Source organism: Mustela lutreola, chromosome 10 (genome assembly GCF_030435805.1).
Source record: "Mustela lutreola isolate mMusLut2 chromosome 10, mMusLut2.pri, whole genome shotgun sequence".
Classification (NCBI taxonomy): domain Eukaryota; kingdom Metazoa; phylum Chordata; class Mammalia; order Carnivora; family Mustelidae; genus Mustela; species Mustela lutreola.
In genome coordinates, this window is record NC_081299.1 from 14,565,436 (window position 1) to 14,582,930 (window position 17,495).

Consider the following 17,495-nt stretch of genomic DNA (forward strand, 5'->3'; position numbering starts at 1 on the left):
TGCAAGTATGGCCTGATGAGGGGGGCGGGCCCTGACATTTAGCATCATTGTTATTCCATATTCTTGTGTTGGGGCAAGAAAGTCTCAACCGTATGACCCCTTAAAGCCTCAGCCACTAATGCAACTAATCAAGGAATTGGCTAGGGGTTTAAAATTCCCTCCTTAATGTCCAAAGGATTCCATGGAGAGTAAAGACCCAGGAAATTTACCACATAAGAAGATAGCTCTAATCCTGCTTGCTGATAATTTGGGTTTTAATTTCTGTGATTACACTTAAATTGTACCTAACAGAAAAACCCTTGTCTTACCAGGCAGCAAAAAATGAGGGAAAGGTGATTCCTCCTAAGCTAAGTTCTCATGAAAGATACTTTTTTAAAAAGAATTTTATTTATTTATTTATTTGACAGAGAGGGATCACAATAGGCAGAGAGGCAGGCAGAGAGAGAGGAGGAAGCAGGCTCCCTGCCCAGCAGAGAGCCCGAAGCGGGGCTCGATCCCAGGACCCTGAGATCATGACCTGAGCTGAAGGCTCAGCCACACAGGAACCCTGAAAGATACTTTTAAATGAAAAAGTCTTATATGTACATAGGCAACTCCCTTCCCCCAGATGACAGTCAGCAGGAAGACCACTTTCAGAACCACTGAACCCATGACATTCCCAGGTGCTTAGAGAAGAAATTGCAGAGGATAGAAATCGATTTTAAATCCTGAAATGAATCCCTGATTAGAAGGGGGTACTTGAGGCGCCTGGGTGGCTCAATGGGTTAAGCCTCTGCCTTCAGCTCAGGTCATGATCTCAGGGTCCTGGGATCGAGCCCCGCATCAGGCTCCCTGCTCAGTGGGGAGCCTGCTTCCCCTCACCCCCCGCCTGCCTCTCTGCCTACTTGTGATCTCTCTCTCTCTCTGTCAAATAAATAAATAAAATCTTTTAAAAAAAGAAGAAGAAGAAGAAGGGGGTACTGATCATCGGGGGTTGGAAGGGCCTTACTATGGGCAAAGTCCCTGAGGTGGGAGAAAGCCTTTTTTAAAAAATCAGTGAACAGAAAGCAGAGCTGCGTAGAGTTAGGTCAACATTCCCTTCTTTTATGGAAGGGGGATTGACCAAATCTTTGTCCAGAAGCCTGTCCCCTAAGACTTGAGACCAATGGCGACACTATTCACTTTTAACTGGCTGACAGGTGCCTGGTTTTGTTGTTTATTAAAAGAAGAGGTCATCCAAGGGAAAGACTCCCTCCCAGGAAAGAAAAGAAAAGAGTTCACTTTTCTCACCCTTTAGTGGGAGTGTTCCCAGGTTTCAGCACCAAAACGAAGCAAGAAAGTGAGATTCTTGTCTCACGGTTGAAGAATGAATTTTGCAGACAAAGGAGAGTGAGCAGAGCCTTAGAATCTCATGAAGCAAGGATATGGAAAAAGCTCTCAGGAGGGAGAGGGGTCCTGACCCTGTCGCCAACTTGGAGACCTTGTGGCCTTGACAATCTTGTGACATCTTGGTTTGAGTAAGGACTGGTGATGACATCTCCAGGGTGGGGTCATCTGGTTTGTTCCCCTTATTTCTGGTTTCTCTGGTCTCAGCATTTCTGGGGTTTTTGCTGAGCCTGATCACGTAACCGTCCGTACCTACCCCGCCTGTCCCTGACTCATCTTCATCAGTAAAACATGGGCAGGAAACTTGTTTGCATCTACCTCTTGGTGAGGAGAACATGAAATAATTCAAATCATTGTGTTTAGCCCAGGGCTTGGCACATGGGAAGAGCTTAATAAGAGTTAGCTGTGATTATGAGTAACTGTTCTTTGAATGAAGAAGTCAGTTAATGGTATCTGAGCTCTAACTCGGGGATCCTGGGTGGTCCTCCTTCACAGAGGAAAGGTCTGGGGGTTGGAGGGGAGGGCTTTGGGCTCTGACAGTCTCCACCGCCACTCAAAACTCCTCTCTTATATATTCCTCTTCTTTGAACTGGGCAATTAACCTTTCTTAATTTTATATAGAGCAGAGATTAAAGCAAGTTTAGAAAATGTTGGTAATATTATTAATCTAAAACTTAGCTCTGTACATGTTTTCAAGCCCTCTCTCCCCCTCCAGATGGCCACTCCAAGCACATTCTGTCAGGAATTCTAGAACGACTATTGGTCCCAAGCCCCATTCAGCTGGGTATGCAAGGGGCACTGTCCCCACTTATGACCCAGGTAAAGAGCTTTGAAGGGGCCAATGCCATAATCTGCCTGGAGGTTATCCAAGTTTTCCTGATGCTATGGAGCCAAGAAGCCCAGCCCCAGTCCCAGGCAGGGCTGGCCTCGGCTGATGTGAGTCAAGACAGGGCAGGGGACAGAAAGAGCACTCCGACAGGCCTGATAGGACAGCAGGGCCTATATCCCTCTTCCCTTTGCAATTATACTTGGCTCCCAAAAGCTTTACAATTATTTCCTTGTGGAGTGGGTGCACTCGGTCCCCAGACATCCTTGGTTTTCTTTCCTGGAACCTTAGGAGAGGGGTCATCAGGTAGCCGGGTACGACAGCAGTACAAAAGCCAGGGGAACACAAGGACAGGTATCTCTGCCAGTCCTGCTTCAGATCCAAGAAAATGCTCTCAATGCCAAGTGTGTAGAACCAGAAGAAAATTGCACCAGCCGGCAGGAAGGAACCAGCTGCCTCTCTGAGGGCTAGATGTGTAGAAACGGGGTGGGAGGAATCTGAAGGGAGGAGGGCAGGGGAAGGGAGAGGAAAATGAGACAGACTTTGCCCAGCTGGGTGTTTCCCTATACCTCCATGGAGGAAGAGCTCCAGGCTAAAGGACAGAAAGATACTGGGCTGCATCTGTTTTGCCCGAGATGTCCGCATGCAGGAAATGGACATGCTGCCTCATCTTCTCCCCTCCTCCACCTTCCCCTCTTCCCCTGCCCCACCCTCCGTCCAAGCCCTCGGAGAAGCTGCTGGTTCACTTCCACTTGCTGGGGGTCCGCGGACGTTTGGACACCTCTGGACACGCTATCTGGTGTTCTGCCTTTCTTATGTGATCTTGGCCCAGTCGCTTAATGACAATAACTTCGTCTGCATGAAGTCACAAAGAGTGCTTTGTCCTGATGCCACAAGAGCCTCTAACCATACTCACTGGACACACATTATCTCATTCGAGCCTCATGACAACTCTGCAAGATACTGTTAGTGCACCCGCTTTACAGATGAGGAACCTGAGGCTGCAGAGACAGATGGTTATTAATTTCCTAAGGTCCTATGGCTAATACGAACTGGAATTCCAGCTAGGGTCTACTAAACTCCAAAGTTCAAGCTCTTCTCTAAGGAGGTAGAACAGAGATGGTCACTATCCTCACTGTAGAGATGAGGAAACTAGCTCAGAGAGGTCAAAGAACTGGCCAGTGGTTGTACATGTGGAAAGTGGTGCTGCCAGTATGTAAACCCATTTCTTTGGCCACCAACCCAATGTTTATTTTGCCAACAAAAATGTGAGGAAACCTGAGTAGACCACCTCAGAGATTCCCTCCAGCTGAGATACATTTAAATTCTGGGTTAAGAGAGGAGTCAGAAGGAGAATGGGTGAAAATAAAGAAGCAACTTGGTCTTACTGCTTTGTCTCACACTCCCTCCCTCGGGAAGCCAGAGTGGCTGCCCCAGCTCTGCCCTTTCAGCCTCATCGCATCACCCAGGGAAGGAGACAGTCAACACATTGAGGTGCATTTCAACCCTTGGAGTTTGGACTCCCCAGACCTCACACTGACGCCCCTGCCCAGCAGCCTCTTCCCCGAGGAGCCTGTGTCCGCAGTTGCCCCTTACACAGGCGCATCCATGCCCTGACCATTCGCCCCTCAGAGTGTTGGCAGCGAGAGTGGTCCCCAGGGGAGAGGGTGAGCACACGTGGGCACAGTCGCATCCTTACACACTGCCCCCCCCCCCCACCGCACCCTCCAATCCCAGCCTGCGGAGCGGGGCGGGGGGCGGGGGAGGCGGTGGCTGGAGACCCCGGCCCCGCCCAGCGCCCCACAGGGACACGCCCCGGGGGAGGAGCTAACGTTTCGCCGGCCGGGTGAGGCTGAGAGCGGACTTCTGCGCCTCCGCCGCCCTGGGGGAGAGACATGGCCCACGAGCGTCCCGCCGCCGCCCTGGAGCCCGAGCTCGTCCAGCGGCTGCTGCTCTCCTGCCGGGAAGCCAAGAAGTCTGCCTACTGCCCCTACAGTCACTTCCCCGTGGGAGCCGCGATCCTCACTCGGGACGGAAGGATCTTCTCCGGTAAGGGCGCCCCTGTCCCCCTCGGTCGCAGCCCGGGAGAGAGGTCGCCGGAGGACGGGAGGGAGGCGGCAGAGCAGAGGGCAGCTCTGGCCGCTCGTGGCTGGGCCAACACTGTAACGCTGGCATCGCCCCCTCCCCACCAACTACCCTCTCCCCCGCGCCCTGCCTGCTGTCCGGGACCGTGGGGCTGAATGCAGGTGCTGCTCAGATGCAGCGACCTTTTCAGTTCTTAGAGGACTGGGAAGCCAGAGGTGGGACGGGGAGGGACATGGGAAGGGGAGGCTGTAACTCAAAGCTGGGACACGGCTGATACTTTGTGAGCCCCCCCTCCACGCGTGGCCCTCTGCGAAGGCTTCCAGGTTTCATCACTCTCACCCACCCATATCCGTGTTCGGCCCATTTTTCAGTAGAGAAACTGAGGCCCGGAGAGAGGGACACGACTTGCTCAAGGTCACGCTCAAGGGGCGTTGGTGGTGGAACTCAGGGCTGGTGTCCCCCAAACCCTACTTTCTTCCCATCACCTACTGGGCGAGGAAGGAAATTGAGGAACCTATGGCCAACAGGCAGTGACTTGTTAGCGGAGTTCAGGCCTTGCAGAGTGATCCTGGAGGAAAGAATCAGAGAGGAGTTTGGGTGACTAGCAATGATCACTGGCCTGGGGAAGGTGAGAACTGGACGATGGAAACTGGAGTCAGCACTAATCGATTCCTAAGCTCCCTTTCTCTGGTCTGTTGGTTTTCTAGAAGGGCTCACTTGAACAAAAGTTCAGACTTGTTTTTGCTAAGCTAAGAGGCATTCGCATTCAAAGCAGCGGGGGACTTGGTGAGGAAGTAGTAGGGAAGCTACGCCCCTCCCCTTCAGAGGGTAGATGAGAATTGGCACAGTGGGACAGATGGGGACACCCAGCACTGCTGCCCAGAATCCGCCTCTACTTGGCAATGGCAGCTATTTAAAGGGACAGAGGTTCACAGGTGGACATCCAACCCATGACCTCCAGTAGCCTAAGCCAGTTGTGAGCCACTGCTCAGCTGTGAGTCTGGCTGGGGATCCCTGTCTCCCCTTGTATGGTGCCCCCCCCCCCGGGCCCGGGCTCTCCTTGCTGTTCATGTTACCTCTTGTCTTGGAGGTTCTGTCCGGTTTCAGGAGTCACCTGGGTCTTAAACCTCTTTGAGCAGGAGAAGGAACCTTGAGGGAGTGCTAGTATGTGAAAGGATAGTGAAGAATGTTATCCATTAACCCTTATAACCCCTCATGGCAGTTTGGGATCACAGAGAAATAAATGGAGGCTTGCAGGAACTAAATGCCCAAGTCATAAAGTTGAGATTCGAACCCAGAGCTCCCCTGACTCCAAGTTGGCTATTTCGTAGGGAATCAAGACTCTGTGTGTCTGGTGGGAATTCAGACCTGGCCTGGTGGGTCAAATGACTATTAAACATTAACCACCACCACAAACAACATTGCAGCCCACACTGTCCTTGGGCTCCAGGGGCTTGAACGCTGAATCCGCCATTGGCTCTTTCCAAAGCCTCCTTGCATGGATTTATTCATTCAACAAATATTTGTTGAGCACCGTGACGTCCGAGGTAAAGTGCCAAGTACCAGGGATATTGCAGTGAGCACAAATGATGTAATCTCTGCCCCCCCAATGGAGGTTCTGCGTCTTACACGGATCATGGTTTGAAAGGGGAAGCCTCAACCAATGACTGTAGGAGTGAATGAAGGAGGCGAGCCCGAGTGCGGCCTGTTGAGATTGCAGGAAAGAACCTTGTCATGCGGTGGAGATTTAGGGAAGCCTTTTGGGACGGGGCGGAGTCTCTGGACTTAGAGGCTCCTGGGTGTGAATCCTGGAGCTGCTGTTTTACCAGCTGTGTGACCCTGGACATGACCCTTCACCCTAATGTGTCTTACACATTTGTAAACTGAGGATCGTGCACTCACCTTTCTGGATGACTGTGAAGAGAGCTGGTTTCTGCCCTGATGGTTGGTGCCTGTGCTGATCAGCCATGGAATCCTCAGGCTATGAGCTCATGCCTATAAAATGATTAGCACAGTTTCTGCCCACAGGAAGGATGCCACTAGTGGTGGCAGCTTTCTCTCTCTCTCTCTCTCTTTTTTTTTTTTTAAGATTTATCTATTTATTTATTTGACAGACAGAGATCACAAGTAGGCAGAGAGTCAGGCAGAGAGAGAGGAAGGGAAGCAGACTCCCTGCTGAGCAGAGAGCCGGATGCAGGGGCTCAATCCCAGGACCCTGGGACCATGACCCAAGCTGAAGGCAGAGGCTTTAACCCACTGAGCCACCCAGGCGCCCCAGCTTCTTCTCTTTTAATATTATTATATTATTATTACTATTGATAATATAACATTACTATAAATATATAATAATATATATTATTATATTATTACTATTTGGAGGCAGATTGTGGAGGACTTGTGAAGGCTAAGCATTGACACTGAGATTTGGGGAGGTAGGAACGTAGGGAACCAGGAACATTATTAAGAAGAAGAGTAACATGAAAATGGAATTCAAGAGCAGTTAGTCTGACAAGTACTCAGGGAGGGCCAAGACAGAGGAAGGAGTGTCAGGAGGATGACGTCTGTCTTGTTTGCTGACCCGTCCACAGGGCTGGCACATTGACCAGCCTTAATATGTCCTCAGTTAAAAGTTTGTTGAATGCATGAGCGAGTGACTCGAACTAGGACAGTGGTAAGTGAACAATAAAGAAGGAAGGGACTGAGAAAAACTGTATGGAATATAGTTTCTAGATCTTCAGAAAGGAATATCTTCAGAAAGAAAGGAATATGTTTCTAGATCTTCAGCCAGGTAGACCAGGGGAATGATGAGGCACTGGCCAAAGCAGGGAGCAGAAGGCAGAGCTGGATTGGTTGGTGCTGAAGACATCACGGGCAGGGACCAACAGCTATAGTGGATTGATCACCCACTTAGTGACTGATCACTTGCTAAGCACTTGGCATGGAAGATCTCTTATGAGATCTTATATGGTATCTTAGAGCCCCCACATGAAGGGACACAATGACTGTCACAGGCACTAGAGCTGTTTCAGTTGTAAATGACAGAAACCAATCAGAAGCATAATGGCTAAGGGTAGATCTTAACTCAGGAATGGCTGGGCCCAGGAACTCAGATGTCACCATGCCCTTTATCCTTCTGGGTGTTTATTTCTTTCTCTTATCCTGTAGATGGGCTTTCTCCAGGCATCAGGGAACATGAGTGCAGGCAGCCTCTGGTTCACATCCTTAGAGCCTCAAAAGCAGAGAGGCAAGAACTCTTTCTCCACTAGTTGGAGATGGAAAAATTCCAGGGAAGGGCTCTGATTGGTCCTTCTCCAATCACGTGCACATCCCTGAGCCAATCACTGTTGTCATGATAGAGTAGCGCAATTGGTCCAGCTGACTCACACGCACATTGTTCCCAGGGCGGGGTGGGGGGGTGTGTCACCACAAGAAGGAGTATGGAGGTGCCAGAGCAAAACCCAAACACACACTCTACAAATGAGGTAACTCAGGTCAGCTTTTTGTGCTGCCCTCTGCCGCAGGGTGCATGTGCAGAGGGGGCCTGGGAGAGGGGGACGAATGGAGGGTGTTTACCAGAATCCCTGAATCTCCTGTCGATGGGAAGAGAGGGCAGAGGGTAGTAAGGCAGGGATCGGAGAGGTGTGGACCTGGAACAGTCAGAGGAAAACTGACATGCGTCGTGGGGTGAACTAGAGATGCTTGGGAGACAGAGCAGGTGCGGCTGAATTTAGACACGGAGTTTATTGTTTGGTACGAGACAGGCCTACCTAGTTCTGTGACTTCTTCCAGCCGCACCAAAGACCAGCCTCTGTGGAGTTTCCCTCCTCAGGACAGCTGGTGCCCCGTTCGGTTCAAAAGCAAGTCTGACAGCCTTGCTGTCACGGGCTTGTAATAATGATGCTTCCCCTTGACCCTGGCCGGGTCTTGTGCCTCTCAAGGATGGGCCACAGGATGGTGACTCATTACCTTCTGTGATCGCTGCTGGAGAGTTGCAGGGGAGAGGAGGAGCCCACCAGGGAAGGAGGAGCTGCAGAGGGAGAGGGAGGTGGGGGCACAGAAGAGATAGGGCAGCAGGGGGAGTTGGTAGGGGCAGTGGGGTAGCCCGGGGCAGCCAGGGTTTGTGCAATGCCAGAGGGGAGGTGTTGGAGGAAAGTCATGGAGAACACTCTTTGCTGGCACCATCCAAGGGATGGGCAAATTTGTCCTTGGGATGGTGGTCTGTCTCCCTCACCCCCTTGTCCCTAGAGGGACTTCAGCACTCTATATCCTCCTTTGCTGTTTGGGGGGAAGCCACTTTACTGGATCAGCTGTAATGAATTCTGGGAGGAACAAACCACATTTCTAAAAAGACACTTAAAGATGTCCTCGTTAATCGCTGAATCCAGCTTGTCTTGGCTTTAACTGTTAAATCTGATCCTTCATGGTCTTCCCCCAGACCAGCCCCTGGCCTCCTGACTCCCTCCCTGGGCTTCCCTTCTCCTCCAGGACTGCTCTCCAAGCCATGCCCTGCTCCCCAAAGCACCTCCAGGTGAGTCAAAGCAGGCATCTCTAACTGGCTTCCTGTCCTTCCCCGCCTTGCCCTGTCCTCCCGGCGGCAGGCCCATCTAGTAGCCCTCTCCAGTGTCCCTCAAGAACAGTTCCTTACAAAGATGAGCGTCACTAAAACCCCTGGCCTCTGTAGCTGAGTTAGAATAGGATTCCTGGGTCACAGTGTGTTGCATGTGCAGTGGGTAGGGAGATGGGAAAGTGGAAAGGGTGTAGTATTTCTTCAAGCACGTGGCCGTGACATTTCTTTGGTTCAGTGATTCTCAAATATGGTCCCAGACCTGTGGCCTGGGTACCTCCTGGGAACTTGCAAGAAATGCAAATTCTTGGGGTCTGACCCAGGCCTACTGAAGAAGAAACTCCAGGAGCAGGGCTGAGAAATCCCTTTTAAGAAGCTGTCCAGAAGATACAGACGCCGGGGGCTGGTATGAGAAGGACTGCCCTAACCATACCGAGATCCCTCGGGACGGAGTAAGCGCCGTGCTTTCGAACAAGGCTCTTTTCCCTGCGGGGTGGTCGGGCCCACATCCTCTCCTGGTAAACTTCCTTCCTTGGTGATAGCTTGATAGCCTCTAACCCTCGCCCTGCTGTCAGCGCCAAACCAGCTCTACCACATGTCCTCACAGAAATGCCATAGAGAAAAAGGACAGTCCTTTGTACCTGACAGCTCAGGGTGTGAGTCCAGGCTCCCTGCCAGCAGGCTCCGCTTTTATCTTCTCTAAAATGGGCTCCTAATAGTCTTTGCCCTACAGAGCTATTAAAAGGGTTAACGACGTAATATAGATGGAGTACCAGGCGGGTAAAAGAAAAACAATGAAAGAAAAGAATAAAAGAAAGCCATTAGCAATATCTTATAATTCGGGATCCCTAACTTGCTACCATGTCAGCCTGCGTGTGTCTGTGTGTGTGTGCGTGTGTGCATGTGTGTGTGTTTCAGAGCAAAAGCAAAGACAATACGGAGAATGATACTGGTCTGCTTGAATGGATGACGGCCTGTTTTCTGAGCTGAGGGAAGCAAAAGAAAATTGTCTGGGAAGAAGCTAAGGGCTTTCCTCTTTTTTTTTTTTCCTTTTTTTTAATAAGACTAGAAAATTCCACTTGAAGTTGTTCCTTTGCATCTCAGAGATCTAGCACCCAAGTGGGAAATTCCACTCATTGGATAAAAAATAACTGAGGGTCTGGCTGGCCTCCTTGTTCCAGGACCCCAAGCATTCTGCAGCACGGGGGTCCCTGCCCTCAGGAAGTTAATCTGTGATGAGAGAATGTGACAATAGAGACATTTCTTCAGGAAAGTGTTAAGCAAGGTGATGAAAATTAAAGCAAGATAAATGGATGGAGAAGGTTGGAGGCCGTGGGGGTGGGGGGAGGCAACTTGAACTAGGGTGACCATGGCGGGGTTCTCTGAGGAGGGAACATCTGGGCAGAGACAGGAGGACAGTGAACCATCTGCACACGGGGGAAAAGAGTTGCAGGCAGTGGGAACAGCCAGTGCAAAGGCCGTATGGCGAGAGAGTCCTTGGCATCCTTGGAGAACAGCTGGAAAGCCAGTGATCCTGAAGAGCCAAAGGAGATGAAGTCCAACAGGTAGGCAGGTTGGGACCAGGTTTTGTGAGGCCTTGTAGGCCCCGGAAAGGATTTCAAAGTGTCTGAAGAGAAGAATCAGAGCCACTGTCTAGAAGGAGCAGGTGCTCAGTCACACAGGCCTACCACCACCAAACCCTTGCCTTTATTATCGTTAAATTTTATTTTCGCATGTAATGCGAATTTCAGAGGTAGAGTTTAGTGATTCATCAGTTGCACAGAACACCCAGAGCCCATTCCACCCGGTGCCCTCCTTCATGCCCAACCCCCCATTACCCCATCCCCTACCACCACCCCTCCAGCAACCCTCTGTGTTTTCTCTAGAATTAGGAGTCTCTTACGGTTTGTCTCCCTCTCTAGTTTCATCTTATTTCATTTCCACCAATTCCAAAATTGACTTTTGTGCAGTTGGTAACAGCAGCTGGCCATTGCTGACCCACAGCGCTGTGCCAGGCTGTGTGCTCGCTGCTCTACGTGTGTGATCTCCACTCGTTCTCACCAGAGTCCTCCGAGGGAGGTGCTATGGCTTTCACTTCATAAATGACGAAACTGACCCTCGAGAAAGTTTTAGTGTCTTTCCCAAACTCTTAAGAGTCAGTAGGGCCAAGGGTCCCAGGGTAGAACAGAAACTTGGGGCTCTTTCTGCAAAGCCCTGATTCAGCCATGGGCTCTCTTCTAAAACAATCTCTCAAAAAAATGAATGAGTGAATGAACGAATAATAAAACAGTCTCTCTCCCTTCACTGGCCCTTTTAAATTTTTAGGCACAGTAAGGAAGATTTCTCCATATGAGGCCATTCTGAACTTCAAGTGCAGACACAGGCAATCGTCCTGAGGAAGGAAACTTCCGCCAAACCCAAGATTTCTGTGAATCACATTTAACAGGGAGAGTGCCCCTGAGTCAGGGAGGAGGCAGGGCTGGGGCAACCGCCCCAGGAATAAGGTGAGCAAGGATCTTACTCTGGGAGAGGCAGAAGTCAAATGCAAGCAGGCCAAAGTCAGCAGAGATGGGCAGGGCGGGCAAGGGCTTGTTTAGAGGAAGTCATTTCAGGCAGGCACCAGGAACTTGGCTGTGGAGACTAGGTGGGGAGTGAGCTGCATTCATTCATTTAACTTTTACTGCCCTTGCGAGAGAGAGGGCCAGTTATCCGGCTGTAGTGACTCACATTGAATGCAAAGAAATGCTTGGCCGAAGTCAAAAACACTTGGCGTTCAGTAAATGTCAACCATTGCTTTCAGGGTTGGAAGTCCCTGGTCACTCCTTGTCCTGGAATCCAACTGCACGGGCTGATTTCTGGATGGCCATAAACGACAGATGCCCATCCGCACTATTAGACAAAAGGAGGGCGTGTTGGCTCCTAAAACTGTGGGAAGATATGGCGTGCAGCCAGGCCTCAGGGCAACGGCACCAGCCCAGACTCTTTTCTGGCCATCTCTCATCTCAGCTCCCATCCGTTCTTCTGAGTGTCCATTTCCCCAGCGGTCTCCTCCATAATGAATGGAACCAGCGCAGCAGCCCGACCCAAGCCCAAACTCTCAGTCTCCTAGAGGAACTGAAGTTCCTGTGTAGAGAACTGTGATTGGCTAGGTCTGGGTAAGGCGCCTGGCTCTGATTGGCCCAGGGAGTTAGGTGCTCAACTCTGATTGGCCCAGTATGGGTCGTCCTGGCAATAGTCCTTCGGCCTATAAAAAGGTCATGTGAGACAAGATGGAGGCTCTCATCTGAACTGCTTGTCGGGCCGGTTGTTGCAGGAGGTCTGGTGACATTCATTCCTCTCCATCTGTTGGACATGAATGCCTGTGATCTTGAGAACCATGATGATGATTAGTGGATCAAATGATTAACTGAACCCCTCCTGAAGCGTCCATTTAAATAATGCACTGACAGAAAATTCTGTGGGGAAAATACATGAGGAAATAATGACCAGTTTCCAAATTTGACTACAGTAGGAACCAAATCCTGCAAAATCACGTTAAAAAAAAAAAAAAACACAAAGGAATGATTTAGGTAAGGAACAGTCTCAGGTGATGAGACAAATGGAAACGTAGTGACTCGCACAAGATGGCTGCTTGCTTCTCTCACCTAACAGATCCGGGATGGGCCGGAGTCTTGGGCATATAGACTGTTCTGCTCTGCTGTGGTCTACGAGGCTGTTCAGTTCAGATTCCTTGTCTCTTGATGTCCTGCCATCCCTAGAGTGGTGTCCACAGCCATGTGTTCAAAACCAGTACACGTCATCACATCCATGTTCCAGCCCCCAGGAAAGGGAAAGATGAGGTGGGGAGCAAACAATGGCCCCATAAAGATGTCATCTGGAGGGCACCTGGGTGGCTCAGTGGGTTAAGCCGCTGCCTTCGGCTCAGGTCATGATCTCAGAGTCCTGGGATCGAGTCCCGCATCGGGCTCTCTGCTCAGCGGAGAGCCTGCTTTCCTCTCTCTCTCTGCCTGCCTCTCCATCTACTTGTGATTTCTCTCTGTCAAATAAATAAATAAAATCTTTAAAAAAAAAAAAAAAAGATGTCATCTGGAAATTGCACCCACCGTTTCCACTTGTATCTTAATTGATTAAAATGACAAGACTATAGGAAACCTTCCAGTGAGGCTGGGAAATGTGGTCTCTTGGCTGGGTAGTAACATGTCCCATTCAACTCCAGTGGCTTCTGTTGGGACAGTAAACCCTGGGAACAATTAGTCTTTGCCACAGGACTACCTGTGGCCTGTAAGTATCTGTGTACATCCTTCTTTCCACATGTAGGATCCACTTACCACCTTCTTAAGAGAGGCAACCCAGGGGCACCTGGGTGGCTCAGTGGGTTAAGCCTCTGCCTTTGGCTCAGATCATGATCTCAGGGTCCTGGGATCGAGCCCCACGTCAGGCACTCTGCTCAGCGGGGAGCCTGCTTCCCCCTCTCTCTCTCTGCTTGCCTCTTTGCCTACTTGTGATCTCTCTCTCTCTGTGTCAAATAAGTAAATAAAATCTTTTAAAAAAGAGAGAGAGAGAGGTGACCCAAAGTCCCCACCCAGTCACGGCATCCAGCTCCAAGAGTGGAATCCCAGGGCTGTTCAGTCTCCTTCCTGAGATGTGGATGTGGTCCTGTTGGCCTAGTGGCCCAAAATCTAAAAGTAATCACCAACACCCCAGTTCCCACTCACTCCCACAATATTCAGTGCGGAGAAGAAGCAGGAAAGAGTAGGAAAGAATAACCACTATCAAATCTTCTGATAAGAAAAAGGAAGAACATGGAGCACACAGTGGCCACCAGTCCATGCAGTTGTCAGTCCTACTGGGCAAGAAGTGTGAAGGCTCCCTGCCCTGGTACACACTCTCTCACCTTTCTGCCCTGAGGGAAACTGTCCACTCTCTATGGTGGCCCCAGACTTTGCCCTCTGGGAACTCTTCCTTGACTATCCTAAACTCAGCCACACATCTGAAGTGGGTTTGGGGGAGAATTCCCCACCTTGGGGGCACACAACTCTCTGAGCTCACTTCTGATGGTGGGGTTTTGGGGACCCAAGTGTTTCTTTGGGGATTAAACAATCACAGGATTTTACAGAGCAGACTTTTGGCTTCTCTGGGCTAGCCAGTTCTGTGAAACACTTAGAAACCTCCTGGTTTATTTGCTTCATCTCTTCCATACAGGAGTACCATACTCAAAGATCCTTTCTGGGCATAGTTCTTAAGCCTACCAACTCCCCTTTTTTAGTAACTGGCTTCCCTGTTTGGCCCATCCCTGCTGCATCATTTTGATGATGGCCCCCCTTGAGGTCCCAAAACAATAGACTGGGTAAGAAGGTGTCACCCTTCATCAGATCTTTGCCATGGGGCCGATTCCCATTGTCAGGTAGTAAATCCTAATGGTATGTAGCACAGTCTGCTTCCCAGGTTATTAAAGGATGGGACCTTATTAAATAACCTGCCACAGAATAACAAGGGTCATCAGCTTTCCAGAGGGCCATGTCTGTTTTCCCATTCACGTCATCCAACTACTAAGCCAAGGCCGTGTATTTTTTTTTTCTTAAGGTTTTATTTCTTTTGTCAGAGAGCACAAGCCAGAGGAGCGGCAGGTCAAGGGAGAAGTAGGTAGAGGGAGAAACAGGCTCCTAAAAGGCCAGGCACCTGATGCGGGACTTGATCCTAGAACCCTGGGATCATGACCTGTGCAGAAGGCAGACACAACAGACTGAGCCACCCAGACGTCCCAAGACTATGTATTTTAGATGTTTGCTTTTTCAATGCTGCATTTCACTCTCATTACCAATTTCTCTATCAGTTAGGTGTAGGTTAAAGCTGCTGTAACAAAAATTCCCAAACACAATGACTCCAACATGACAGGATTCTCTTTTATTCTCCCATAACAACTCAGAGTAGACAGTTGTGCCAGGGCAAACAGGTGATTCGACTCTGCTGCATGAGTTGGACTAGGGTCCCCAGTGCCTTCTATCCTGTTGCTTCTCCATCCCTATGACCATAAAGGACACAGCCAGAGCTGTCCCACTTCCCCTCAGCCTGTAGAACATAAAAGAAAGGAGTAAAAGGCTATTCATTTCTTTACCAAAAATGTGATCCTGAAGTTTCCCATCTCGCTTTGGGCCACATCCCACTGACCAAAACTTAGTCGCATGGTTGTACTATGCTGCCGAGGAATCTAGCAAATACGGTCTCTAGCTGAGCGGCCGTGTGAGCCGGCATATTGGCTCACTTACTTACTTCTTACTTAAAGCAAGAAGGAGAGAGGCACCTGGGTGGCGGTTAAGGCTCTGCTTTGGGTCATGATCTTTGGGTCTGGCATGGTCAGGTTGTGATTTCAGGGTTCTGAGATCAAGCCCCACATCAGGCCCCCTACTCAGTGCTTCTCCTTCTCCCTTTCCCCTGTCTCCCCCCACTTGAACATGGATGACTCCCATCTGTCCGTGCTCTCGCTAATAAATAAATAAAATATTTTTTTAAAGAAAAGGAAGAAGAAGAAAATAAATCCTGGGGAGCAATTAATAATCTCTGCCTCGGAGAGAAAGGCAATCCATGAAGAGTGACACAGACCACATCCCGACAGTCAGGGGAAGCCCACTTTCTGCGGCGATTATCTCTGTGAAAATGGGAGTTTGTTAGTCAGTCAATCTGGCTATGCCAGTGTTTTGTGTCCTGGGAACAGGCTTTGCCCATTGTCCCCCAGGGATGCTCCTAGGAGGGACACTGGGGAGGACTCTCTGACTGTGGGCTCTGCCACCAAGCAGCCCGCCGTCCATTGGAGGGCTGGGATTGCCTGAAGCCTTGTGCAATCACGGACACCTTTTGCAAGGCTTGCGAGTTCCTTGTTTGTTAGTGTGTTGGTTTTGACAGTTTGTTTTGCAACACGACTCAAATAGAGTTCACTTGAACTCTGAGAGCTGGTAAACACCACCAAAATTTTGCCCAGACCCAATCGTTGAAACTTCTGTCTCTTAGATCCAGGACTGGGGAAGCTCTGCTCAACCTCTTAAGCCATGGCATCTCCCTTGACCTTGACCTTGACCTTTGCTGGGGAGGTGGGGCTGTGCTGCCCCTGCTCCAGGGCTATGCTTCAAGATGGAGGTATTGCGTGAGCAACAAGGGTCGGAATGCTGGGAAGGGTTATAGCAGTAGCAGGGGGTCACCAAGTCTCCCAGTGCTTCCTGTCAAGCTGTCCTCTCTGAGTAGTAGTGTTCTCCGTGCGCTGGAATGGGGCAAGGCTCTTCCGCAACACCTGCCACGAAAAGTGGTTCTGCTAGAAATGCCACTGGGTTTTCCTCTCTTCTCAGGGTGCAACATAGAGAATGTCTGCTACCCATTGGGTGTCTGTGCGGAGCGGACGGCAATCCAGAAGGCGATCTCAGAAGGACACAGAGAGTTCAGGGCCATCGCTATCTCCAGGTAAGGGGTGGGAAAGGCAGGTTGCAGCCGTATGCATCCATCTGTTTGGCCATCGCTCACCACACGCATGTTATCCATCTGTTCATTCATCTAACACATTTCTTCTGTACTTTCAATGTGCCAGGCACTGTCGGGCTTGGCTGAGTGCTGAGAATAAAGAGAAAAATCAGAAATGGGCTCTTCCCAGGATGCCTGGGATGGTTCAGTCAGTTAGGCAATGCCTTCAGCTCAGGTCATGATCTCAGGATCTTGGAATCAAGTCCTGCATCAGGCTCCTTGCTCAGAGGGGAGCCTACTTCTCCCTCTGCCTGCCACTTCCCCCGCTTGTGCGTGGCCTCTCTCTGTCTCTCTCTCTCTCTCTCTCTCTCCCCCTCCCACAAATAAATAAATAAAACCTTTAAAATAAAAAAAAGAAAGAAAGAAATGGACTCTGCCCTCAGTGAGCCCAGAGCAGATATCAACCAAGGTATCTTTAGCTTAAGGGTAGGTATGGTTTTTGTTCTAATAATAGCACAGACTACACCAGGATGCCTACAAGCCACAACAGAAAGGCAGCATAGAAACCTAAAGCTAGAGGGACCTAAGAATCACCTGATATAGACTCCCTGGCCATGACCCCATTTTACAGATGGACAAACAGGCCCAGCGAAGTTGGGCGACTTCCCTGGGCAAAGCTGGGAGGATCCCAGATCTCTGCAGCCTCACTCTGGGCTCATTCTACGCCACCATGCTGTGCCGGGAAATCAAACACCCTTCCCCACTCTCATTGAGCTGCCTCAGGGATCCCTCATTGGGAGAGGTGACTGCTACACTTGGCATTCCCCACCTCTGAGTGCCAGGATCACGACCTGAGCCGAAGGCAGAGGCTTTAACCCACTGGGCACTCAGGCACTCCCAAGATCCCATTTCTTTATAAGATCCTAAACTTTGCCTCAGTCTGGCCCCGAAGTGGACCAGGCTATTGAAGTCTATTTTCCCGAGCGACTGGAGTTAAGGGGCGCTGACGGAGAAGGGCCCAGCTTCCCAGAGCCTTCCCTTGTCACCAAGGTCTGTTCTGGCTCCCCTTCAGCTTAGGGAGGAATAAATGAGGCTGTGCTGGGAACATTTTGTGCAGATGAGCAGAGCTCAGGATGTGGATTACACTTAATTTAAAAGCAGGGTGTGGGGAAATAACTCATACAAAGCTGATCCAAGAAAATAATGGTA

General features: G+C 50.1%; 1 protein-coding gene across 2 annotated transcripts in view; it reads left to right on the forward strand.

The window, feature by feature from the left end:
* The first annotated feature begins 3,972 nt into the window (after positions 1-3,972).
* Positions 3,973-17,495, forward strand: part of CDA (cytidine deaminase) — a 29,301-nt gene continuing 15,778 nt past the window's right edge. The window contains exons 1-2 of one of the 2 annotated variants that reach the window (XM_059138344.1): positions 3,973-4,240; positions 16,178-16,289. In XM_059138344.1, coding sequence (XP_058994327.1) covers positions 4,087-4,240; positions 16,178-16,289 — 266 coding nt within the window. In that variant the 5' untranslated portion in view covers positions 3,973-4,086. The remainder of the gene's footprint in view (positions 4,241-16,177; positions 16,290-17,495) is intronic. The other variant, XM_059138343.1, reaches the window with a different exon arrangement.